Here is a 23,373-nt window from a genome sequence, read left to right on the forward strand (position 1 = left end):
CTCTTCCTCCATCAGATCCCGCCTCCCTCCTAGCTCCTCCTCCCCCCGATGTCCCTCCCTCTTCCTCCCATGCCGCTCAAGACACCCCCAGTGCGAGCGAGGTAGACCACGCAGTCGCCAGCTGGACCGCCCAGCCCGCGCCGCAAACTCGCCTAGAGCCCCAGAGCAAAGCTGATGATAACACTGGTGAGGATGGTGTCGATTTCCAGAACCTCCTCGATAATCTACCCCCTTCTTCCACTGCGCCCTCTGCCCCTGCGGTCTCAGAGACGGCGCCTTTGTCAGCAGACGTTTCTGCCCTTCCCCAGGCAGGAACGGATGACGAGGCGCTCCAATCTTCCCTGGGACTTCCCCCTCGCCCCCCTCCCCAGGAGAAGCCCTCTATCCATCCCAACTACAATGCCAGTGATGACATCCGGTCATATCACCAGCTCCCCCCTAATACTTCCAATGCACAATCCTCCCCCTCCTCCACCTACACCGCCCAGCAGAGTAATTATCAGTCCAATCTGGGCCTCCCATCATTGGCTGCGGCTGGCGCACCGGGGACGTCCTCGGGTGCCAGCGCTTTGCCCCCTCCCCCCGTGCCGAGTTTCCAACAGTCTACATCTACTACTTCCGAGTCTCAGGGTTCCCCAGGACCAGTGAATAACAGAAAGGCTGGAAGTGAACGGGTAGTGGCCCGGCAGAACAAGGGTTCCGATGAAGACACACCATGGGGCCCCGAGGTGCAGAAGAAGTACGATGAGTTTCTGCATGATGAAAGGATCTACGTAACTGAAGGTCTTTGGGACCGGTTTCCGCCGGGTTCTAGATTGTTTGTCGGTTAGTACTTCTTGCTGCGTATGGAGTCAAGGGTTTAGACAGTGATCTGACCGAGGTGCAGGTAATCTGCCCACCGAAAGAGTGACGAAGCGTGACTTATTCCACATATTCCACAAATTTGGAAAGTTGGCTCAGATATCCATCAAGCAAGCCTATGGATTTATCCAGTTTCTTGAATCGTCTGCCTGTAAACAGGCTCTCGACGCTGAGCAAGGAGCCGTTGTTAGAGGACGCAAAGTCCGTAAGTATACCCACTCGACAATGGATGTCCTCACTTGAGACTCATCTGTGTTGCACCAGATCTTGAAATCTCGAAGCCACAGAGGAGTACAAGACCCGGGGCCGCCCCGGCAGAACCTTCTCGTGCTCCTCCCAGGCGCTCGAGGTCTCCAGAATTCAGCCGGAGTGGTCCTTCCGGAAGCCGCAGTACGAGAGCCCCGGCTGATCGTTACGATCGTCCGTACGAATCGGGGCGCGTGCCATTCAGCGATTTTAGGGATGAGCCCGGCCACCGTAGACGTGACGACTATCGACCACCCCCTCCGCCTCGCTCGCCGTCTCCTCGTGCTTTCCGCGCTAGGGATGGGTACCGGTCTCGAGATAGGACTCCAGAGCGGTACGATCGACGTGAAAGGCGGCGTTCTCGGTCACCATACACGAGGGATCGCAGGTATCGCAGCCCAAGCCCACGGGGTCGTGGGTCTTACGAAAGCGATGCAGACCTGCCCGTTCCTCGGCGAGCTCCAAGAGACGTACCGGAAGTGCAGATCCTTGTGCTCGAGGAATTGGATCGGTGAGTGGTTCTTGTCTTGTTCCGCTTCTCTGTGGATTATCCATGCAATGTCTAATAACGCCGTGATCAGCAACTTCATTTTCTTTGTGGAGAACTCTTTCCGTAACCGGGGTCTCCGGGTGGATGTGCTTGTCCTTGGACCCCGAATCCCCCTGAACGCTGCTGTTCAACGACAGATCCAGGAGGGCGTCCTTGCGGTAGTGAGGCTTTCACGCCCGAGTCAGTTCTCTAGGAAAATCCCCCTGCAGGTGTTTGACCGAAGCGGAGGGCCAGACAACGTTCGCTCCAACGGTGAGTCGCCCGTATCCCCAGTAAGCCTGCATGGATTGTGGTTCGCTGACGATGTCTCTACCAGAGTACCCTGATGTCGAGCCCAGTATCGCCGCCGAGATTGTGTTCCATGCCCAGTCGATGCAGCGTGGCGCTCCCCCGGCGCCTTTCCCTCCGAACCCGGCATTTGGGATTCCCCCGCTTCCTGCTCCGGCCGCAACAGTGCCTCCTCAGGCACCGCTGCCCACCGTCGCCAATCAGCCCAGTATTGCCAACCTGATTACCTCCCTTGACGCGCCCACGCTACAGTCGCTGTTGGGAGTGCTCCAGCAACGGCCGCCCGCTGTGCCAACGGCGCAGCAGCCGTTTCCTAGTGCCAGCACGCCGCATGGCGCAGCAGACCTCGCTAGCCTGCTGAACGCTGCCACTCGCCAGCCTGTTGCTGCTAACCCGCAACAGCCACTGCCTCCACAGCCCTTTCCTCTGCAGGCGCCCAATGCTCCTTTGGTATCCGATCCCAACTTAATTTCGTTGCTTGCCAAGGGACTCGGAGGCCAGCAGCCTCAAAACCAGGCAGCCGTTGGTCCCCAGGTGCAGAACATCATGAACCAACTGGGCAAATGGAAGCAATGATTGATGACATTCCTTGTTTACCCTCTCTCTTTTCTCTTTCCTCTCTTCCTCTTTCTCTCTGGCTTCGCAGTCGTTGGCGACATTTAAGGAGTCGGGCGTTGACTGATTGATCGATTGAGAATCGGATATGGAACGTTACCGCTGATAAAGGTTATGAAGGTTCGGTTGTTGGGTTGATTTTTCTTGCGCACTCGGTCGAATCAGCGAATACACGTTATAGGGGTGCAATGGTTCGGTTGGTTTTGATGTATGGAATTAGACATCGATGAGCGATGTTGGGATTCTTTGCGGAGCTTTTGTATCTATTCTTATCCACGGATTCTTGTGAGACCCTAGGCATATTGTGACTAGCATGGCGGACACAATGCAAGCACACCGTAATTCTAATAAGCCACAGTTCCAGCCTATAGTGGAGAATATCTAGTAGCATGCGGTCCGGCAGTCATTAGAAGCCTGGTAAGCGTACATCAATATCGTACAGGTAGAAAGCCCTCAATGGGCACCATCACTTCCCCGATCACAATATATCACCTCAGTTATCCAATTTTTTTTCCGTCCTCTTTACCGGGAGTTCCACCCCTGTGCTTTCAATTCTTGAACCTGGGCCGCATCCTCCTTCTTAATCCGCTCAATTGTCTTGTCCCGGTTATACTCCATCACGCGCTTCTCCTTGAAATATTTGACCTGTCAATCCACAGTATACGATTAGCTTCAAGTTTCAAAACTAAGAGATGAAACAATCAGGAATTTCTTATCTCATGCCGCAGCGAGCCCCAGCAATAAGCGAAAACCAAAGCTCGCAATGAACAAGGCAAGAAACACATACCCACGCCCTCGAGCAAGCCGTCTCAAACTCTGCAATCTCCTTTCCACACTTCCGACGCGCCTCCTTGTCATCCTTGATTGCATCTAAGATATCATTCCGGTCGAGGCAGGAAAAGAACATGTCGCGGCCCTCGTAGCATCGTTGGCGGGAGGTTCGATCGGGAGCTATGCGGCCACCGTCGGAGGCGGTGTTGGAAGAGTCGGAGGACCAGGGAAGCCAGCCCATTGTGGTTGAATGTATGTGGTTGTGTAGAGAGTGTGTGAGGAGTAGAATGTGGATTCTAGATTGTCCGGATATTCAACGACAATAATTGAGATGATGCATTGGTTGCTCCGCTCCGCCGCCGCGGACGCCGGTCATGTGGCGCTAACCCGTCCGGTCAAGTTGGCTCCAACATCGCCGAACGGCGCTCTGGATATTTATCGATCAATCAGCTCTGCAGCACCACGTCATACAACCTGAGGAGTTTTGCCCTGGAATATTTCCTTCCGGATTGGCGTTATTCAGGGACGCATCAACCAGACCTGACGTCTCGCAAAACACCCATCCAGTTCGATAAGTTTGCGGTCACGCACACTGCACACTCCCCGACCACCGCAGTTCGGGGGCCCTCCAACACATCCAACCTAATCTAATCGCCTATTCACATTAAAATACACAATTCATGCCCCCACGCCGCCGGGCCCCTCGAGCGGGCTCTCGAACTGACCTTCCACCACTGAAGATTGTCCGGAAGATCCTCCTCCTTCAAGTCGCCTACTATGTCACCGCCACGGCTCTCATCCTCTTTACAACGGTCGTCTACGGCACGCCCTTCTCCCTCGACCTTGTCTTCAGTTGGAATGCCCTCCGCGGCGATACTACCATTGGATGGATGCTTGGCTTGGTGTGGTTGTTGACTAGTGGGATTGGGTAAGTTCTTTAGCTTCCATTTTCACGGCCCAAGGCACAAGTTCTAACAAGAAGTCTACATTAAAGGGTTATATTCCTCCTTCTTCTCGTCGCTCGGTCCAAGCTTATCCCCGACTTCGCCCTAACCCTACACTTCCTCCACCTCATCGCTACAACCTTGTACACGCATTCCGTGCCCGCGAATTGGCTCTGGTGGGGCCTGCAGGGTGCGAGTGCCGCGTTCATGACATTCTTGGGCATTTGGGCCTGTCGTTGGCGGGAACTGCAGCCTATCAGTTTTGGTGGTATTGGCGGAGGTAGTAGCAGTGGTGGTGGTATATCTGCTGGAGCTTCAGGCGGTGGTGAGGCGCAAAGCGGTGCTGGCGGTGAGGAGTCATTCTCACTGTCGAGGGGTAGAGGAAGGGGACGAGGCTTGCGCGATAGTAGCAGTGGCGGGGATGAGTATGAGATGGTGGAAATGAAGGGTGACGCGGCAGTATAGATTTCCTTTTTTTGCTTCTTTTTCCCTTTCTATGTCATGACCTTATCACCCTATTATCGCCTTTATTGACCTTGAGTACGTGAGACTATCACTGGATGTGGCTATGGTCTTTTTCACGTTTGCTCTTATTCCTTTCTCATGTATACCCTAGCTGGCTGGTACCTGCATTGGTGGCGTTGTTGGATTGGATTGATGCCAATTACTTCTTTTCATATTGTGATCCTTGATGTGTTGATTTTGAATTCTTACTTTGTGAAATATATATTCATCCTGCTGTGGCGATCAAAAGGATTTAGAAGGCACTGGCGTTGTCTATATCCAGATGTACTACTTTAGTACATAGCGCGGCATTAGAACAAGGACCATAGAGTATAGTCAAGAAAGAGTCTATGAACGTTTTCCATTGTTCCTAACATTTATCGATGTAGATAAACAAATAATTAATTATCCTACAACAGAAGTGATCACAGACGACATAATTTAAAAGTCATAGAAAGGAACATATATATCTATAAACGATGAACATATCTATATGGAAAGTATAAACTGCCAATCTTGAAAGTGAACCAGTACTTAGTACTAGCAAATCTTGCTAAGCAACATATCTAACCGGAGTTAGTATCCATTTCGTTGAAGGTCAGCAGACTGTCCCACTTCCATCATACTAGCGTTACTGGTCTATTCACGCACTGGTCACATCACCGTACCTAGTAGTAGTAGTAGTCTGTTAACGATATTCACATTTGATCTAAGCAACATACAGTGCCGTGGTTGAACAACTTGCTCGCAACATGCAATGGGCGATAATTCACACCCCAGAAACGCATGAGATGAACATCACAGACTTCCAGCCTCTAATTAAGGCCAAATACCTGATTATTATACTTTACATCACCAAGAAAAGAGTGATATTCATCCGGGTACTAGCATCCGGATAAGTGCACTATAACAACTTGGATGGAACATGTCCCCGGAAGGCGCACGGTGACCCCGGCCCGGGGCACAGCTCTTATCAGGCTATCAGAGCCCCCGTCACTTCGGCGCAGTGCGCCTATCATCTTACTTGACATGCAATTCCGGGGCTGCGATAAGCCTGAAGGATGAAGACTGTAGATATTTAGCGTGCCCCTCATACAACATTTATTCATACTTTTGTCTCCGCCAACTCATCTTCCCCTCTTCTCCCCAGGACATCTTCTTTCAGCAATTAAATCAAAGACCAGAGAAAATAAAGCTACACTACTAGTAGTAACCATGTCCGCTACCGTCACCGAAACCACCACTAACCCCGTCCCCGTCGTCGTAGCGGCCGACAACAACACCACCAGCAAAACTCACATCGAAGATGCCGCCAACGACAAGGACTTCCAGTCCGTCGCACGGGGAAACCGTGCCGGAACGCTCAAGCTACGAGGTATTCCGACCTTTAGTGATCCTGCTGCTAAGCGGCAGTGGATGAAGGAGCATATGGCTGCTGCATTCCGATTCTTTGGCAAGAAAGGATATGGGGAGGGTGTGTCGGGGCATATTTCTATGAGAGGTGAGTAAGCATTTCTTCATAACACCATGTAATCGCTGGGCTTCGACTCAACAGTTATTGACGGAATATGCTGCAGACCCTATTCTAAAGGACCACTTCTGGATGAACCCCTTCGCCAAGCACTTCTCCACCATCAAGGCATCGGATCTCGTCCTTGTTGATGCAGAGGGATATGTCACCGAGGGCGGTGCTCAGCTACCTATCAACGAGGCCGGATTCATGATCCACTCGGAGATTCACAAGGCCCGGCCGGATGTTATTGCTGCGGCGCATACGCATTCAATTTATGGGAAGACGTGGAGTGCGTTTGGAAAGCCGATTGAGATGCTTACTCAGGGTTAGTAGAAATACCGGTTGCCTACTAGGGATATGGACTGATTGTCTAATCTGGTATGTATAGATGCATGCAATCTCTACGGAAAGGTCGGTGTCTATGAAGACCACGGCGGCATTGCCCTTGCGCAGGAGGAGGGAGAGCAGATTGCCCGTGCCCTAGGCAAGGACAACATTGCTTGCATTTTGCAGAACCATGGGTGAGTCCGATGCATAATATAATATCAAGTATATCATGTACTAACGGAAGAGAATAGTCTTCTCACCGTGGGCCGAACTGTCGACGAGGCGGCCTTCCTCTACTTCTCCTTGGACAATGCCTGCCACACACAGTTGCTGGCTGAAGCTGCGGCCGCGAATGGTGTTCCGAAGAGAATCATCTCGAATGAGGTAGCGAAGTATACTGCTGATGTTGCGCAGAATCATGTGAGTTACCCTTCTCAATTGTGATAAATGGGTGGATGGCTGACCGTATACAGCACAACTTCTATACCGAATTCCAGCCCGAGTACGAGTTGATCGTTGAAGAGACTAACGGAAGGGTCCTGCAATAAGGGACGAGTTATCTGCTAGCAAAAGTGTCCATAGTTCGCATTCTTCTATATAATTCCTGTCTCTGCTGCTTTGAGTATGAAATATCCCTCGCGCCAATTTTCTAACTTATAGTACATGCTTCCCCGTGTCACCTTACCCTAATAGAAGTGAAAGGGGAACTGAACGGGTCGGTAGATAAAGGCACAGTAGAAGTGAATCAAAGAAAGTAAGGCAAAAACAGAAGATGAATCCTCGCTACCCGCAAGGGGTGGAGAAAATGCAAAAAGATATGACAAGAGTGGGATTCGAACCCACGCCATCTTACGATGATCAGGAAGCTGTGAAGCTGGGTATTAAGGTGGACCTTAACCTGACGCCTTGGACCAACTCGGCCATCTTGCCTTGATTGATGAATTGGGCTGCTGTTTAATGCTACATAATCCAGAAAATTATTATCACGAAAACAGCGAGATCGTTGTATGGCCATGTGAGTGTTACTGACATTTCGTTTACATGTAGTGATTGACTCGTGTGTATTATGTGGGTCTACTATGGGTCTAAAGAGCAAATACGGCTAAGATTGATGGAATGTGGTAGGAGAATATTAGTCAATAGACGATGAAGTTGTCATCGGTTAATATTCGAGCATCCAATCTGAATGCAATGTGTTGTAAACCATTGTCAGAATAGACTGACCTGGCAGAATGTGCCTGGAAATATACACCATCTTATGCCAGCTGACTAATGCACTAGGCGACACATGGCATCCCGAACAAACAACTGCTGCTGGTTGTCTTCACGAGCATTCGAGCTGAACGATGGCTAGTTGGAGCAGCGTCCCCCATTCTGTCCTCTCTATCACATGGGAGTCTCTGCCACATTAAGCTTTGATTGTGCTGCGGTCAAGCAGCCACCTGGGGTAAACCACACGGCTGGCCTGTAATCCATCTGCTTTGTTCGATACGGTGATACCCAAGCCTCTCTTTTTTTTTGAGTTTCAGTTCCATATTCTCTAATTTCGCTGCTTCTTTTTCTCCTCCCTCTTCCTTTTTTTCAACCTGTCTGCTCTCCTGATTGCCTTCCAATCAGCCGCCACAAGCCATGGCGGACGGTGAACCCTCATACATAGACTACGAGGCCTTCCTAGACCCGGAATTCTCACCCGCCTCGTTTGCCAATACCTTGGTTGTAGCCACCAACAATGCAACAGACACACCGCTGGACCTTTCAACCCCGCTTTCACGGGTGTTATTCGATCTTCAGGAGATCGACACCCACATTCATGCGCTGACCACTAAGTCTGCCCTCCCCCTACTGACGCACACGCGCGACCAGACCGCCGCAGCGGGCCGTATCCTCAAAGAAGCCGAAGAGCAGATTGCTTCGGTAACGCAGGGATATGAGCGGCTGGAAAGGGAAGTTCTCCGCAAATGGGAAGCTGCCGACGAGGCCAGGGTGGCTGCAGAGAAGTCGTTGGCCACTGTACGACTCGCACGAGCGGTTGCACGCTGTCTTTCACTAGGCAGACAGCTGGAGAGCCAGCTCGCAGAGATCGGGGGCCTTGATGCCACGGCGCCTGCAAAGGATGACTACCGGACGCTGGAACGGGCCGCCTCCACGATTGTAAGTCTACGTCGAATGTTCTCTGAGACGGCAGTAGGCGAGGAAGGCCATGGACTAGACCGCGTCAAGGTCATCCGAACACTGCGCAGTGAGCTTGTCATCCCCGCCGAGAACATGGTCAAGACGAGAGCACAGCAAGCCATCGGCCGATTTACCATGTCGACTATTGCAAGCGCAGGCTCCGGCTCCCAGTCACAAATGAGCTACAAACAGGCGCGCGATGCCAGAGCACGCCTCGTCTCTGCCGTCAACATCTTGTATCTATTATCGCCGGTCCCCAAGAATGTCACCTCCGCAGCAACCTTCCAGCCAGACTTGCTCCTCTCAACCCTGCAAGGATACATGCAAACGGCTATCTCCTCGTCCCTGAGTAACCTCACCCGGGCGCTGTCTATGTTGCCCACTCTCGAGCGCACTCTCTCCGACCTGTCTGCACGCTGCCAGGATATTTTTGCCCTGGAAGCTATTCTCAGCAACCTGCGACCACCGTCGCATCCACTCTTCCCCCCAACAGCACCTGCAGCTGCAGCTGGCACCCGCAACGGGGAACAGCCGGAACCGCAAGCCCAAGCCACCGGCAAGAACAACCTGTTGCAACCGCTCCTCAACGCTCTCGACACGTCTTCCCTCCCATCCTACTTCTGGCGATCACTCGCATCGTACCTCGCGGCTCGTGTGCAGGAAATTATCAACCGCGGTGGCGTCTCCGCCCGGACACTGCGCTCCAACCGGGACCGTATCAAGAGGGAAGTCAAGGACTGCGTTCTGCGGGGCTCGCAGCTCCCCTCGTCAATTCTCGGGACTGAGAAGCGACTGGGGGTCGACTCAGGATTGGAGAGGAGCTGGGAACGGGAAGCAGCCGTTATGGTCAGTTCTATTGCCAATGTACTGGATAGACAGGCGTGAATAAGATGGAGCAACATGTATCATACTAAATAGCCACCAACTAAATACAATTGACGCCATAATATACCCCTACGACATCCACATCGAACACATATGCATGCGCAGACATCAAATCGCCTCACGCACACAGTCAAAGCAAGCAAGAAACAAGAAGTAGTACAACAGACCCATTTCCCATGTGAAAATAGAAAAGACACAGTACATATCCATCAGGTACACATTGACCACTGCACTACAAACACACATACGCATACACATACGCATACACATACACATACACATACATACATGCATACATGCATCATAACCATCAGCTGACACCAACCTACCTGCGCCCATCCCCCCCTGGCTTGCCTTATCCTTTCTGCCCCCATTCCATCTTCAAAACAAAATAGTAAGCATGAGGGTAGTATTACTCACTGTGCAACATCCATCCTGAACCAATCATATTTATCTCGCCTCACTTATTTAGCTTTCTCACATCTTCTCTTCCTTATTTTCTTTTATTGAGCAGCCTACTCACTCAGTTACTTACTTACTACTACGAGGCAAGCATATGTATGTCTTGATTGATTTGGTTATTTGGTAATTGCTGGACTTCACTTAATCGGAGGATATTCTGTCACGGTTTAGGGTTTTCTTACTAATATATACTACCTTTAGAGAGGGATTTGCTTTTTTGCCACTACGTAAGTATGTGTGTATGTATGTGTGCCTAGATACGCACTGACTACTAGATAGTACTTACTACTAGTACAAAGTAGTAGTTGTGTACTGGGTTATCGATAAAGTAAGATTGTTGGTTGGTTGGTTAGCTGGGTAAATGTATGTGAGTCATACATTCTATATGTATTAACTAACTACTAAGGTTAGGTTTGGGTTTGGGTTTGAGGTTCGGTATAAGATCCTGGTCTGTTGGTTACTACTAGTGATACATAATGTGCTAATATTAGTCTGTATGTTCGTCTATGTGTTCGGGAGAGGAGACGTTAAGATATCTTCGGCGGAAAGGGTAAAGCAGCTATACATATTGACTTACGGAGGACGGATAAAAGGAAGAAAGGTAAGTAGTTGTACTTACCTGCGCTATAATGGATGTACTCTGTTAGTGTGCTGTATAGGGAGGGAAGTGTTTTGCCGCCGGAGAAAAGAATCACATAATGTAAGACGTCAGCATTTTGGATCAGGACCCGCCGTGATCTGATGGTCTTCTACGTAAGCGTTTATGTGGGAAACTTGTTGCTATTCTTATTTTTTTGTGTTTTTATTTTTCCTGTCACCTTTTTAACTGTGTATAGTTGTCAAGTATATTGGAGGGTAGGTTACTCCTACTGTGACTATTATCCGGGGGAGAGTATATGTTCAAAGAACAATAAAGTACTAAGTAGTATATACCTTAACAATACCTTACCAGGTACACCCCTCTCTTGCAACGCAGGTACCTGCTTTGTACTCCATCTCTCAGCGGGTAGCACAGGCAGACTAAGAGAATCGAAACCACTACTAGTCCTGTCAGCCAGTCAGCTAGTCCAGATAGCACACACACATCCGTGCACGCGCCCTTCTTTTTCCCTCTCTCTATCCTCCCCTCTTCTCTTTAGCCCCGAAGCCATCCCACTTAGACTGCACATTTACTTATCAAAACCCCGCTTTCCCATTGATAAGAACCCGACGGAAGGAGGGGAAAGGAAAGAAACAAAGGACATAATAGATAATAATAAATCGATTAGAGGCGAGGGATGGATGGATGCACAGGCAGTTCCCGTCATCGCCGATATCGATGTTTCAGATACAACAGGGATGGGACAGACCCGTGTCACCTGTCATCATTATCATCATCACTGAACCTGTCTTACCGGACCTTCCCCCCCTCCTCTTCAGCATTTAGTAACAATCCTCACTTTCTCACTCCTCCACCCCCCCTCTCCTTCCCCTTGATGGGCATTGTAGCCACTCGGAAGATCTTGGCACGAAAGGGGGAAACTAAACCTGATTGACTCTCTTTTTCGCCCCTCGGTGGCGCGCGCGTGTGCCGGTGGGCTTATCAGGTTTTAGGAAAATGAGGGGCAAAGCAGAGGAGAAAGATGGTGGTGCAATGATTAATGGGCTTGGCTTGCTGGTCGGGGAGGCGTGGTACCTTTACCTGTGCGTTCGCCCGTGCTCCTGTGCCTTACCTGCTCTTGGACCTGTTCATTGGTGGATTGCTAGGCTGGCAGTGCCACGTCGATCACCCAGACCGGATCTCTGCAGTGCTAGAGGGGGGAACTAACTTACCCGCCTTTTTTTACGAGACGAGCGTTTCCACCCCCTCTTCGCTTTCGACCCTGGGAATGATGGCGAGATCGGACTTGGGTTGAAGTGCTAGTTTTATTTCATCGTGCTGGGAATTTGAAGGGCTGAGGAAGGTGACGAATTAAGTGCCTAGAACTAAGTTATTGCCGCTACCTTCCGAGTGGTAGTAGGTTAAATCAGGATCGGATAGCTGTCGGGTTGCTTCATACTGACATATGACATTTGTCGTTGTATAGCACGGCCTGGGATGGACAGTCTGTCTGCTGAACTTGAGGATTTCCAAAAACAGCTGGAAATTGGCTGCCAGTCTGGGCTAGAGAGAAGGATACACGGTAGTAAAACCCCCACGATCCCATCAATAAAGCCAGTGCGGGAGACTAATGCATTGTTCACATCTTTACTCATCACGGTAAAGTAACTTTCGCGAGGCTCGCAGGCCTATACTCCGACGTCCTATAAGCACGGTGCTTCCCCTACTTGGGTTATCTCTTCCATGCTTCAGGCTAAGGATCCCCGCGCATGGGGATTCCAGGGAGAGCTGCTGTCAACCGGTGCGCTGTTTCTTCTCCAATCTCCATACCGGGGAGCACATCATCACTCTAGCATGTGGCGTTAACTGTCCGCGTGCACCCCCAGATGGACTCCTCTTTGTCCCGCATCAACCAAAGGTCATAGACGCGATGAAGAAGCTTCCATAGCTTCCCGTGCCGTTTGCAGTTGCTAGATAGGTTGGCTAGGAGATGCGTGCAGCAGCTGGGTGTCCTACTTTGACTTTGCTCCAGGTTTTCCCCAGAGTCTAATTGAACTGAATCACTATTGTCCACCGGAGTCTTAAGTTCAAGGAGGAACCTTATCAATGTCCTGAACGCGGCCATGATGGATCCTGCTGGGGGGTTAATGCTGTGCTCTTCGTTAATCAGGAACAAGCTTCAAGCCAGTTAGTTCGGGCCTGACGTATATCACTGCTATTATAACATCGACATTGCTATGACGATACTGCTAATCGTCCTTGGTGGTGGGGTAATGAAACGGGATGAGCGTCTCAAATAGAGTGTGCAGTTGATTGAGATGGCACTCAGACGTCTCGACGGACTACTCAGCAGTATACCGGCGAGAACATGAATTTGTGACGAGGCCGATGTAAGGTACTGCAGCGTTCGGCCCGGAGAATTCTACCTCAACTGCAGGTGTGGAAGCCCCGGAACCCATTGTGCGACATTCCGTTCGTATTCCATGCTGAATCCTGCTGTCTTTGGGCCGTTTGATAATCCAGTCAGGCGTTGGCCGGCTTACGCAGTCGTCGCACCCTGTGCCTCCCCTCTCCTGCAGCATTGCAGCCTAGATCTCACAATATACCGTCCACACTGACAGAAAGGTGGATCTTCATGTACCTTTAATCCGTTTAGTCTATACGGTGTCTAGTCAGTCAGTCAGTGTGTCTCTAGGCAGTTAGTCACTTTCCCCGTTTCATTTTCTTTCCTTCTCCCCCTCTCGAACCCCCGGACTGGCCGGTAACGCCGCTCTGTGCCACGCCACGAGACATGGCACACTCTACACCGCGACATTTGGCTCAGGCCTTCTTTTCCTCCAAACTCACGGACGGAAGTCTGGATGGTGGACAGACCAAAGGCAAAGAGAGTAGATCTGGGCTGGGGTTCTTGTCACCGGTCAAACTTACCAGACAAAGGGGCGAGGGAGCATTGAGTGGTTAACGTCACCGCGAGTCGCCGCCCGTGGTCCATCCGCGGAGGATTTCTGGTCAGCACCTGGACTCAGCCGGGCAAGAACGATTCATGATTCATCAAACAGTAATCCGTCCAGTTGACGGGCAGCCCTGGCACCGGGAAAAAGTAGCCGATCGATCCCCTCCCTCTGCGGTGCCCCACTGGCCGCAGTGCCTGGTGCCTCACCATCTCTTGGACGGGCCTCCTCCGTTTTATGAACTGTCCAAGAAGGACCCTTGATCCAGACGACCATGGCACCGCTCCAGACAGACCTGGGCCGAGAACTTCTTTTGGGGCCAGTTTAGCCAGCCTTACCGAGAAACATCACGAAAGAAGCCCATTCACCCGGATTGGAATTGGATTTGGGTTCTCGAAAATGTTCAAACCCTTGGAAGGGGCCCTCGCAGCCAGCCCATCTTGTGCCCGCCTCCTACTCTGGCGATTGCTAAGCGCTGGGTTCCTGATACGGGGTTCATACCGGCGCGTACGAGCGGTAATGATTCGGGGTGTCCATCCTCTCATTTCTGTCTCCCTGGGATACCTCCAATCTCGCGATATCGCGGTATCAGGTACATTGTCTCGTAGATAGACTCATATCTTTTCCCCTTTTCCTCGTATGTATAGTCTGTCTGGAGGGGACAAGAGACCGGGAGTGCCGACCGATGACCACTCGATGAAACAGAATCCTACAGTCAACTTCCCATCGCTCAGGCAAATCCAAGGCTCCAACCGTCGGCGAGACTGGCTCATGAATTCATCCAACTGGAGCATCTCCACCGGTCTTGCGATCGATGATTCGTGTCCATCGGTCCGGACCAAGTCGTCAGTACCTGGGGCTAAAAGAGTTTACCTATCAACCTTCAGTCTCAACCCCCCGGTGAGTTCATTATTCGCCCGAACTCAATAGAGGACAAATCCGCATCGTCACCGTCATGTTGATCAAACTGTAAACTTAGGCGCTATCCGTTCCTCTCTCCCACGATCGTACGTAGCATCGCGGCGGTGACTGSCCAAGTCGCCGCTCTCTATCTAAGTACCCTGTACCCCCGACCGAAGGTACTCAGCCTTGTAGTCTCGAATCGATGGTGGTTTTTTGTAGGGTAAATTTGTCTGGGTACCCAAAGGGGGGAAAAGACAAGAAAGAAAAATTAAGTAAAATAAGGATTCTTACTCTTTCTGGATAAGTTTTCTACTTTATACTTACTCTTACCACTACCACTACCACTACCACTATCTACCACCACTACTTACTACTTAGTAGTAACTCTTACTCTCTCCACCGGTTTTCCCCCCTCCTCTTGACGCTTGTTTCGTCTCTTTCTTGACCCTCTCTCCCTCTCTCTCTCTCTCTCTCTCCTCACCTACTCTTTCTTCTCATCCTACTATCATCTACAATCAAACTATCTTCTCATTACTCACTTCACTACTCTTCTTCTTTTCATCCTTCCCTGTCTGTGCCCCTCGTTTCGCCGCCCGCTGCCGAATCGACCGTTGTTTCCGATCAGCCTCCAGCTGCTTCTCCATCTCCTGAAGTGTTTCTGCTGGGGTCCTGACGCCCGGCACTATCGTCGTCACCATTCACCTGTTTGGGGTGGTGGGTTGCCGTCATCTTCATCCTGGTTACAGGCTACACTCTACTTGTATGGACTCTCGCCCTTCCCTTCCCTCCAATCTAAAGTTTGGGATCCATCAGCCTCCTCTTCTTCCTTTCTTGTTGTTCTTTTCCTGTGCCTACTTACTTTACTTTCCCGTCTCACCCTCTGACCATCATCCTTCTTCCCTTTCCATTCTTCCCATCCTTCTTTTTCCAGCCTTTCCAACACACCACCCCCCCCTCCCCCCTCCCCTCATCCTTCCCATCCATCACCGCCCCTCGTTGCCCTGGTGCCTGTACATCATCTCTTACTAGTGCCCAGCCTAGCTTGGACCTGGTTGGTTTTGTCCCTATACTATTTATATGATTCATACAATTTTTGATTTTTTTGGGCAATCCATATCACATTTTAGTTTCTGATTTTGGTTGTTTTTCTTTCTTTCTTTTTTCATCCTGTTCTATTTTCATTTGACTTCTCCGTTTATTGTTTCCGTTGTGCATGCCTGGTTTCTCCCCGGACGATCCGTAAACCAGGGGCCCGATCGGTTCGCGATACACCTATTTTTATTGCCATTAGTTCAGGTCTTGGCTGGGTCGGTGTCCTGACTGTCATACCCACAACCAGGACTCGACGTCGGCGGGAAACTCGATTGAGTCCGCCAAATCTCTCCAAACAACCACCGCTGACCACCACCACCAACTACCACGTCCTCATCCTCCGCCGTCGCCGCCGCCTCTTTTCCTATTAGTGATCACCGACTCACCTCCCTCCCTTCTCCGTCATCCTATCCTTCTGCCCGTCTAGTCCACCAGTCTTATCTGTCGGTCGATCAACCAGCTGTCCCTACCTCCTCTCGGCCAGGTCGATCTGTGAGCGATGCGTCCTCACACCTAATGGTCGTGCCCTTCCATCTATCGTGTACAACCTGGCTACCCTTGCTTCGCCATCTTCGTCGGGCATTCGGCTAAACAGGTCATCGCCATTTGTCTCCAACATTCCTCAATTTTCAACCCCTCGCTCGGATTTCGAAACACCTTGAGTTACCTCCCCTCCTTCGTAAGTTTTCCAAAAATCGTTTTTTTTCTCCCCCCTCCTCGTTCGCCTGGTCCCAGAAACCAAAACGATCCCCCTCACTACTCCCTTGCTGGTAATGTTTACGCCTTCTTTTTGAGGTGGTAAATTTTATTCATAAAGGAAATTATGTTTAAACACGATGGTTCATTTGCTTACATTGCTGCGCACATTTGTCCAGTAGTCAGCATCGTGCGATCGACACCGCGTTTTTGACATCTTGAAACCTCCATCTTTCGCCCTTGAAACGGCTCGAGCTCGCATCCCGTCGATCGCTCGCCTGACGGTTTTCGGAACAGTACATAGACTACTCGGTGGAGTCGAGGGTTGCCCTCGCTGTCAATATGTCTTCATTCTTACCTGTGAATAATATTTCATCGCCGCCGGACCGCGTCATGGAGGAGGCGACAACATCTTCCACACCACGCCCTCATGCCAAGCCCAGCGCGGCGCCCCAAGATACGACTTCGTCCATGATCGCCGCCCATGACGAGAGCACGCCTCGGAATATAAATAGCATCGAAGACTCACATCACCATGCCGATTCCCAGGGGAGTGCATCGCTGACCTCAGACGATGCCGTACACGGTGAGTCGGACGAAGGATCTGAACATGAGGCGGAAAACAAGGGTGGCGCTCCACCTTCGAAGAAGAAGAAGGGTCAGCGATTCTATTGCACAGACTTCCCACCCTGTAACCTGAGTTTTACACGGAGTGAACATCTCGCTCGACATATCCGCAAACATACCGGGGAACGTCCCTTTCAGTGTCACTGTTCACGTCGCTTTTCCCGCCTCGACAATTTGCGACAGCATGCTCAGACGGTGCACGTCAACGAAGAAATCCCTGGAGACTCTCTTGCAGCCACTGGAACACGGTTCCAGCGTCAGATTCGGACAGACCGTGTACGACCCCAGGGTCGAGCTAGAGCAGGAACCGCGGGCAGTCAGGGAACCCATAGTCGAGGTCACAGTCGAAACCTTTCTGCCTCGAGTATTACCTCAACTGCGTCCACCTTCAGTCAGCCCCAGGAGCTTCGTCGCCGACCTCCACCCTTGATGATGGCGAATGATAGGGCGCGTCTGATGGAGCCGATGGATGCCCCTAGCACGCCACCAGCCCGCGGAATACCTGGCCCAGCAGCCGGCGGATCTCCCTACACGCCGTCTCACCACATCTTCTCAGCGGGCGGCAACGGCAGTCCGCACGTGGCTTCCCCCATCTCTACTGCATCACAGGCCTCGGGCTTCTGGGAAGGCAAAACTGCCGCCCGCCGTCTCTCCGTGCCTACGGGTGCGAACCCATTTGCGTCGCAGCACGTCAATGCCTACCCACCGAACTACGTTCCAACGCAAGCGTACGGTCCCCATGGAGGCGTCTACGCGAGCCCTGTCAGCTCGTCATACTCACTCTCCCGCGACGAAACAAGTCACGGCGCTACCGATGCTGATCTCAGGAGAAGGACCTGGCATCCTTCAACCTGGTCCACGGTCCCTCGGCCTGCTACGAGCGGCCTTAGCAACTACCAGACGCCAGAAGTGTTTAAGCCATCTTTTGGCGCCAATGGATCAGCAGAGCAGCCACCGCGGCTGCCAGGAATTGAGAGCTTTGATAAGGTAGTGGCTCAAAGACCCTTGACCCCGCCCGTTCGGCGGTCGAGTCCGATGCAAATCGACAACCCTAACAAGCCTCCTCCAAATTATAACATTGCCGGGGGTTACAACTACACACAGCCGGCCAAACGACCGGCACCGCCAATCTCGGGCCCTGGCCACCGACGGGGTCATGTCTCTTGGGACATGTCATTGCACACGAACCTTACTGGCCTGCACATCAGAGACAAGCCTCCACAGCGGGACGCATCGAACTGGAGCCAGCAGACTATTGCGGAGATTCACAATGTGGGATCTCGCCCCTCGTCTTCGTACCAGCCACAGTTCCACGAGTACCGAGGACATGGGCATGCTCCCTCCTACAGCAATGCTACCTCGAGCTCTCAGGCGACGCGAACTTCGCCCGAGGACTCGAGTAGCAGCGAAGGGGTACACACTCCTTCAACTGCGTCCCTTGAATACCACCCCGCCATTGTGCACAACAATGGATACGTGGAGCCGCACCACCCCCCGTTTTCATCCGATACTTCTCATGCAGTACGCACCCGTTACCCGGAGTATCGCTGAGGGCCAAATCACTGATTGAACTGCAGGCCTGTCCCCCGCTTCCCCCACAGACCGATAGCTATCACGGCAAACATGATCCACGGTCCGAATTCCTGCCCCATACCGCCCGAGAGCCTGGAATGGGCCGGCTGGAGGCACTGGTTGCCGTTGCCACGAGTGAAAACAAAAGTGCAGCGAAGCTGTTCCTGTGAAGAAGTTTTGGTGTGAGCATGTTGTTGGGATGTCCTCTGCGTGCAGGGGGCAGAGTGGTTTCAATTCCGAAGTCGATCGTTCTCGGTTTTCCCGCCATTTCCTCTTTTGTTTCGAGCCGGAGTTGTATAGTACGGGGCGCCCGGTCTTTTTCCTTCTGGAAGATCCTCTACATTTTCTTTGTTCTTGATATAACTGCGGATTGCTAGATACTTAGCCTCTCGTTACTCGGAGCTGCACACCACCGCTCGGCTGCGGGGATCTTTATGATGTGATGACTGACGAATAATGCATCAGTGGGTTGGATCGATATATGGGCTTCTCTGACAATTGCTGTGTCTTCGTTCGGGTGTTTTCTTTTTTTTTTTTTTTGTCCGTTGATTTTTCTTTTTTTTTTTTCTTTATCCGGTTGCATGTTTTGGCGTTCCTCACCTCCGGTCTGCTGTCCATAGTGCATGAAGATACCCCCCGGCCTTGATCTCGAGCTCAGCTACGAGGTTATGGAAGGAGTCTCCTACTCTGGTCGTGGTGTGGCTTCGATTGTGTGTTCGGCTTCTGTCTATATTTTTCCATTGTGCTCTCCTTACGGTGTCCGAGTGTGGCCCTCTGTGTATTTCATTATATGTGTCTATTTTCTGCAACAGTGGGGATTCAATTAGCAACCAGCTGCGGGTAAAGTGATAAATGTCAGAGATCCAATGCCTTCATTTCCCAGTGTAATCGGAGTATAGAGCATAGTTGTTTGTAGCCCACCGTAACTGGTTCAGCAAGGAGCAGATAACTACAACCCCATCATGACGTGTTCGATTCACACCCGCCCACTTCCCCAGCAACATTTACCCCGTGTCCTTCCTTAGTACTGTCTCAAGAAGCAAGAAGAGCTGGGTCATGGAAGCCGTTGGACCCGATGACCTTGCAGTGACGTAGTGGCGGTCCCGCAGCCGATCCTCGCCGCGCACTCCGGCCGCAGCAGCATAGCTTCCGTAGCTACTCCATCTGCACCTGCAAACACAGTTAACATTTTCCCTACTACATAGACAATATATGCGGGAAGTAGTAAAAAATACATACCCCTAGATTAGAAACAATAGCCTAGATTAGCTGATTCGCACAAGCAAATACACTCTGTAATCCGTAAGGACAACCAAAAAAAAAAAAAAAAAAAAAAAAAAAAAAAAAAAAAAAAAAAAAAAAGCCGCCTGCACCACCTGAGGAGAGGAGAAGAGGACCGAAGCCGGACCACTTCCAAAGACGTCATACCCTGTGACACTGCCTAGCCACTCATTTACTTCTCTGCCCAGCTACAACCAAAGTTCATTTTCCAACTTCACTTCACCATCTACAATCTATAAGTACCTGTTCTGTCCCTCGTGTACCGGATTCATTCAAGTTGCAAGCATTCGAATTGTCTATATCCGAAGAAAGTGATCAATACATACCATCCACACATACAAAACCAACAACAACAACTACTACTATCTCATCCTCACCATGTCGAAGAACCCTACCGCCCTCTACCTTGGCATTGCTGCCCTCGGCGCCGGTGGCTACTACATGTACCGCGCTGGAGGCGATCCCAAGGTTGCTAAGGAGGAGATGAGGCGTATGCTACTCCCCTTTCTTTTCGTTGTATTGTGTTGATGTTTGTTGGCTAATGTCTTGTGTGTAGATGACGCCCACCTCGCCCGTCTCAAGGCACCCACAGGCGATCAAGCCGAAAAGGCAGGTGAAAAGGCAGCGTATGAGACACGGTTGAATGTTGATGAGGCGGTATGTTAACCCTTACTTTCTTACACTGTTATTTCATGGCATGAATCAATGCTGATGATATCTTGGTGATGGTGATAGATCGACACCGCCAGCAAAGACGCCAAAGACAGCATGAACCGTCTGGAGAAGATTGGTCGCGACACGACGGCCGAGTTGCGCTCAGGCGCCGAGAAGTTGGAGGGTAAGGTGGAGGAGAAGGCGGCTGAGGCGAAGGGGACGGTGTCGGGTTGGTTTGGGGGGAAGAAATAATCTATCCCTGAAATAATCTATATGATTGATGACGAGGAGGAAGTACCTGGGTAAGGGTAGGGAGGTGGATTGAAAATGGAGCTTAGCTGGGCTGGGCTTTATGATGCTCTTTAACACGCATCTATTTTTTTTATAATTATTATGATGATAAGAATGACGAGTGTCTTGTCTTGTCTTGTCTGGGGGTGTGTTTATGTACCTATCTAACCTAACTCACCTTTGGGGTTGACGCTGATTGTCATAACCGGTGTTAATGAATGATGCATTTGTCTATCCTCCTTTCTGTCTTTCTGGATATTGTTGTCTGTATGTGTTAGGATGTGGTTTAGTGGGAATAGTTACGTAGTGTGTTCGAGGTAAGAGTTTGACGGACCAAGTAAGTAAAGTTAGATATGGAGTGACTGACTAGTCTAATCCCTACTAGCTATCTGTCTAGAACTAAAGTATGAAAATAGTGGAGAGGGAGCAATGTTCTAGAGCATACCTCCGTCAATCTGCAGCAGTAACAGTGCGGGGGGGTTACGGTATGCTGCATTCCGAAGCTGATTATTGCTCTAGTGATGGGGGAGCAGCATCTACATACATACATTCATTCATTCATTCATTCATCTGTAGACAAGGAAGCATGGCTACTATTGAGAAAACAACAAATCCCCCCAAGTGAACGAGTGAATGATATAATTCTCTCCTGCATTCATCAAAAGTCAATGTATCATGACCCCAACTCAAAACTAATATTACCCCATCCGGACAGCTCGGATACGCTAAAAGACCAAAACGCGACTTGATCGCGTCGCGCGCGATCTCCACCTAAAATCCACGCTACCCGCTGTTACCCATCCATCCAGCCCATCCCTTAAGAAAAAAGAATAATCATTCCCCGTTTTAGTGGATTTTCTCTAACACTCATTATCTTCTTCTTCCCCAGTCTTCCCATACTTACACTACCACTTCTATCCTATCTTATCTACAGGGTTTAATTCTTTAATAATTACTCTATGATACGCCAATAGGACTCCTATCCCTTAATTTCCTCATTTTAATCCTCGGAAACCGCGATGCCGCGCAGCTATTCCACAAGGCAGGCAGCCCGGGGGCTGCAACAGCAGCAGCAACCGGGGATCCAGAACTTCGCAAGAGCAACCAAGCCGGGCGTTGTAGCTCCTTCCTCCCTATCGGATATTAAGAAGCCCTCTACGACAACCACAACGATCAATGTCCCGGTCACGCCTTCCAAGAAACGCAAACTGGTCGAGCTCGAGAACGTCGACTGTCGGGGTCCCCAGGGACCGGAAAGCACGGATGCAGTCACGCCTTCCAAGACTCTTCGATTGGGCGAATTGACCCTGAATACGCCTAGAAGTGGTCATTATGCACGGTCACCGGTGTCAGTGAGGAGGAGCGGCTCGGCTGCTACTGCCGTTACTGAGCAGCCGCCGGGTACCCCCTCGAAGCGCGCAGGTACTAGGAAGACAACAAAAAAGCCGGCTCCTGTGAATCGTCGTGCAGCATCTGTGGAGGACTTTGTAAATCTGCATGCGGCGTTTCTGAAAGCTGTTGCGCTGCATGCTATGCACAATGGTGTTTCTGCCCCTGCCGACCTGAGAGAACTGCTCCCTACCATTGAACGACTCTGGAAGAAGCGGAAGGTGGTAGTCAAGGATCTTCAACGACTTGTCTGGGTTTTGGATCAGGAGCCATCATCGACAGCGTTTCCCGGATATCGGATCGCGAATTATGGACTGGGAAGGGTGTGCTTGGAGCGAATTGCACGGGAGGGTGAGGAGCGGGCGAGCGAGAATGAATTGCAAGAGCGATTCGAGCAGAGTGTGGACCTTCTCTGGGAGAAAGCATTGGATGCGGTGGACGGAGACGAGTCGAGGGTGGATTTCGTCAACACGCTGGGAGTCGCGATGATCCATGAGTCGTTGACGCCGTTTACCACGTTCCGGAAGGGACAGCAGCGGTTGCAGGACTTGAAGGGTGGAGTTATTCGGTTGAAGACGGAGAAGTTGCGTGCGGATGGGAAGGATGATGCGCCAGAGAAACCGATCGATGCGGCAAGTACGCGCCGGAAGGGGCTACTGGAGCGCATTAAGGATAAGCAGCTGCGGCAGGCGAAGCTGCCACCCCCGCCGTCGAAGCAGGAGTTGTTGAGGAGGGCAGCTGCGGAGCGCGTGGAGGAGGTTGCGGGAGTTTTGGCACTGCTGAGACCTGCTGGGTATGTTGGGACCGGGGCGAAGGCTGTGATGGCTGCGCAGCGGACTCCATTTCGGATGGAGATGATTGCGCAGAATGTCCAGGACTCGGCACGGAGTCCGATTTCCCAGCAGGAGGTGGAAATTTGTTTGGAGATTCTAGCCCGGGAGGATGTTGCTGGGGAGTGGGTGAATCTCGTCACGGTGAATCAGATGAAGTCTGTGGTTCTCAAATCATGTGCGGATGTCCAGCCCAAGGAGATTGGAGCCAAGGTGGCCCAGTTGAAGCTTGGGTGGGAAGGGACTGAGGCGCAGAAGACAATTATCTCTGCCGCTTAACTGATTTACGTTGGATACCGATGTGTCTTTCGTTTGGATGGATGTTCTTCTTGATACCTCATCCGGGTGGCCTGGTATGCCTCCGGCATT

General features: G+C 51.1%; 11 protein-coding genes and 1 non-coding gene across 12 annotated transcripts; 9 read left to right on the forward strand and 3 right to left on the reverse strand.

Annotated features, from left to right (window-relative positions):
* Positions 1-17: 17 nt before the first annotated feature.
* On the forward strand, positions 18-2,521 carry An16g03400 (uncharacterized protein; the record flags this gene model as incomplete). The annotated part of the gene is made up of 5 exons (XM_001397616.3): positions 18-825; positions 887-1,066; positions 1,126-1,618; positions 1,689-1,909; positions 1,974-2,521. Coding segments are annotated over 5 exons (2,250 nt in total), but the record flags the coding sequence as incomplete, so codon positions are not given.
* A 561-nt stretch (positions 2,522-3,082) lies between these two features.
* Positions 3,083-3,572, reverse strand: An16g03410 (uncharacterized protein; the record flags this gene model as incomplete). The annotated part of the gene is made up of 2 exons (XM_001397617.1): positions 3,083-3,205; positions 3,348-3,572. The coding sequence occupies 2 exons, from the start codon at positions 3,570-3,572 to the stop codon at positions 3,083-3,085; spliced, it is 348 nt and encodes a 115-aa protein (XP_001397654.1).
* Positions 3,573-4,011: 439 nt separating this feature from the next.
* Positions 4,012-4,740, forward strand: An16g03420 (uncharacterized protein; the record flags this gene model as incomplete). The annotated part of the gene is made up of 2 exons (XM_001397618.1): positions 4,012-4,259; positions 4,326-4,740. 2 exons carry the CDS (start codon positions 4,012-4,014, stop codon positions 4,738-4,740), a joined length of 663 nt encoding a protein of 220 aa, XP_001397655.1.
* Positions 4,741-5,994: 1,254 nt separating this feature from the next.
* On the forward strand, positions 5,995-7,167 carry An16g03430 (uncharacterized protein; the record flags this gene model as incomplete). Its single annotated transcript, XM_001397619.1, has 5 exons — positions 5,995-6,280; positions 6,357-6,617; positions 6,681-6,813; positions 6,871-7,039; positions 7,093-7,167. 5 exons carry the CDS (start codon positions 5,995-5,997, stop codon positions 7,165-7,167), a joined length of 924 nt encoding a protein of 307 aa, XP_001397656.1.
* Positions 7,168-7,437: 270 nt separating this feature from the next.
* tRNA-Leu (AAG) lies at positions 7,438-7,549 on the reverse strand. Its single transcript has one exon. It is a non-coding gene; the product is annotated as a tRNA-Leu (tRNA).
* Positions 7,550-8,248: 699 nt separating this feature from the next.
* Positions 8,249-9,676, forward strand: An16g03450 (uncharacterized protein; the record flags this gene model as incomplete). The annotated part of the gene is made up of 1 exon (XM_001397620.1): positions 8,249-9,676. The coding sequence occupies one exon, from the start codon at positions 8,249-8,251 to the stop codon at positions 9,674-9,676; it is 1,428 nt and encodes a 475-aa protein (XP_001397657.1).
* A 958-nt stretch (positions 9,677-10,634) lies between these two features.
* Positions 10,635-11,162, forward strand: An16g03460 (uncharacterized protein; the record flags this gene model as incomplete). The annotated part of the gene is made up of 4 exons (XM_059745045.1): positions 10,635-10,739; positions 10,798-10,838; positions 10,975-10,993; positions 11,091-11,162. 4 exons carry the CDS (start codon positions 10,635-10,637, stop codon positions 11,160-11,162), a joined length of 237 nt encoding a protein of 78 aa, XP_059602740.1.
* Positions 11,163-11,419: 257 nt separating this feature from the next.
* Positions 11,420-12,921, forward strand: An16g03470 (uncharacterized protein; the record flags this gene model as incomplete). The annotated part of the gene is made up of 8 exons (XM_059745046.1): positions 11,420-11,498; positions 11,725-11,898; positions 11,968-12,028; positions 12,071-12,081; positions 12,205-12,382; positions 12,471-12,636; positions 12,706-12,750; positions 12,805-12,921. 8 exons carry the CDS (start codon positions 11,420-11,422, stop codon positions 12,919-12,921), a joined length of 831 nt encoding a protein of 276 aa, XP_059602741.1.
* A 598-nt stretch (positions 12,922-13,519) lies between these two features.
* Positions 13,520-16,270, reverse strand: An16g03480 (uncharacterized protein; the record flags this gene model as incomplete). Its single annotated transcript, XM_059745047.1, has 12 exons — positions 13,520-13,553; positions 13,647-13,734; positions 13,810-13,927; positions 14,038-14,216; positions 14,340-14,522; positions 14,964-15,027; positions 15,112-15,230; positions 15,275-15,308; positions 15,450-15,504; positions 15,902-16,028; positions 16,122-16,177; positions 16,221-16,270. The coding sequence occupies 12 exons, from the start codon at positions 16,268-16,270 to the stop codon at positions 13,520-13,522; spliced, it is 1,107 nt and encodes a 368-aa protein (XP_059602742.1).
* A 432-nt stretch (positions 16,271-16,702) lies between these two features.
* An16g03490 (uncharacterized protein) lies at positions 16,703-18,729 on the forward strand (the record flags this gene model as incomplete). Its single annotated transcript, XM_001397624.1, has 2 exons — positions 16,703-18,508; positions 18,565-18,729. The coding sequence occupies 2 exons, from the start codon at positions 16,703-16,705 to the stop codon at positions 18,727-18,729; spliced, it is 1,971 nt and encodes a 656-aa protein (XP_001397661.1).
* Positions 18,730-20,218: 1,489 nt separating this feature from the next.
* An16g03500 (uncharacterized protein) lies at positions 20,219-20,746 on the forward strand (the record flags this gene model as incomplete). Its single annotated transcript, XM_001397625.1, has 3 exons — positions 20,219-20,330; positions 20,397-20,497; positions 20,576-20,746. The coding sequence occupies 3 exons, from the start codon at positions 20,219-20,221 to the stop codon at positions 20,744-20,746; spliced, it is 384 nt and encodes a 127-aa protein (XP_001397662.1).
* Positions 20,747-21,804: 1,058 nt separating this feature from the next.
* On the forward strand, positions 21,805-23,283 carry An16g03510 (uncharacterized protein; the record flags this gene model as incomplete). Its single annotated transcript, XM_059745048.1, has 1 exon — positions 21,805-23,283. The coding sequence occupies one exon, from the start codon at positions 21,805-21,807 to the stop codon at positions 23,281-23,283; it is 1,479 nt and encodes a 492-aa protein (XP_059602743.1).
* Positions 23,284-23,373: the final 90 nt, after the last annotated feature.

This window comes from Aspergillus niger (genome assembly GCF_000002855.4).
Source record: "Aspergillus niger supercontig An16".
Classification (NCBI taxonomy): domain Eukaryota; kingdom Fungi; phylum Ascomycota; class Eurotiomycetes; order Eurotiales; family Aspergillaceae; genus Aspergillus; species Aspergillus niger.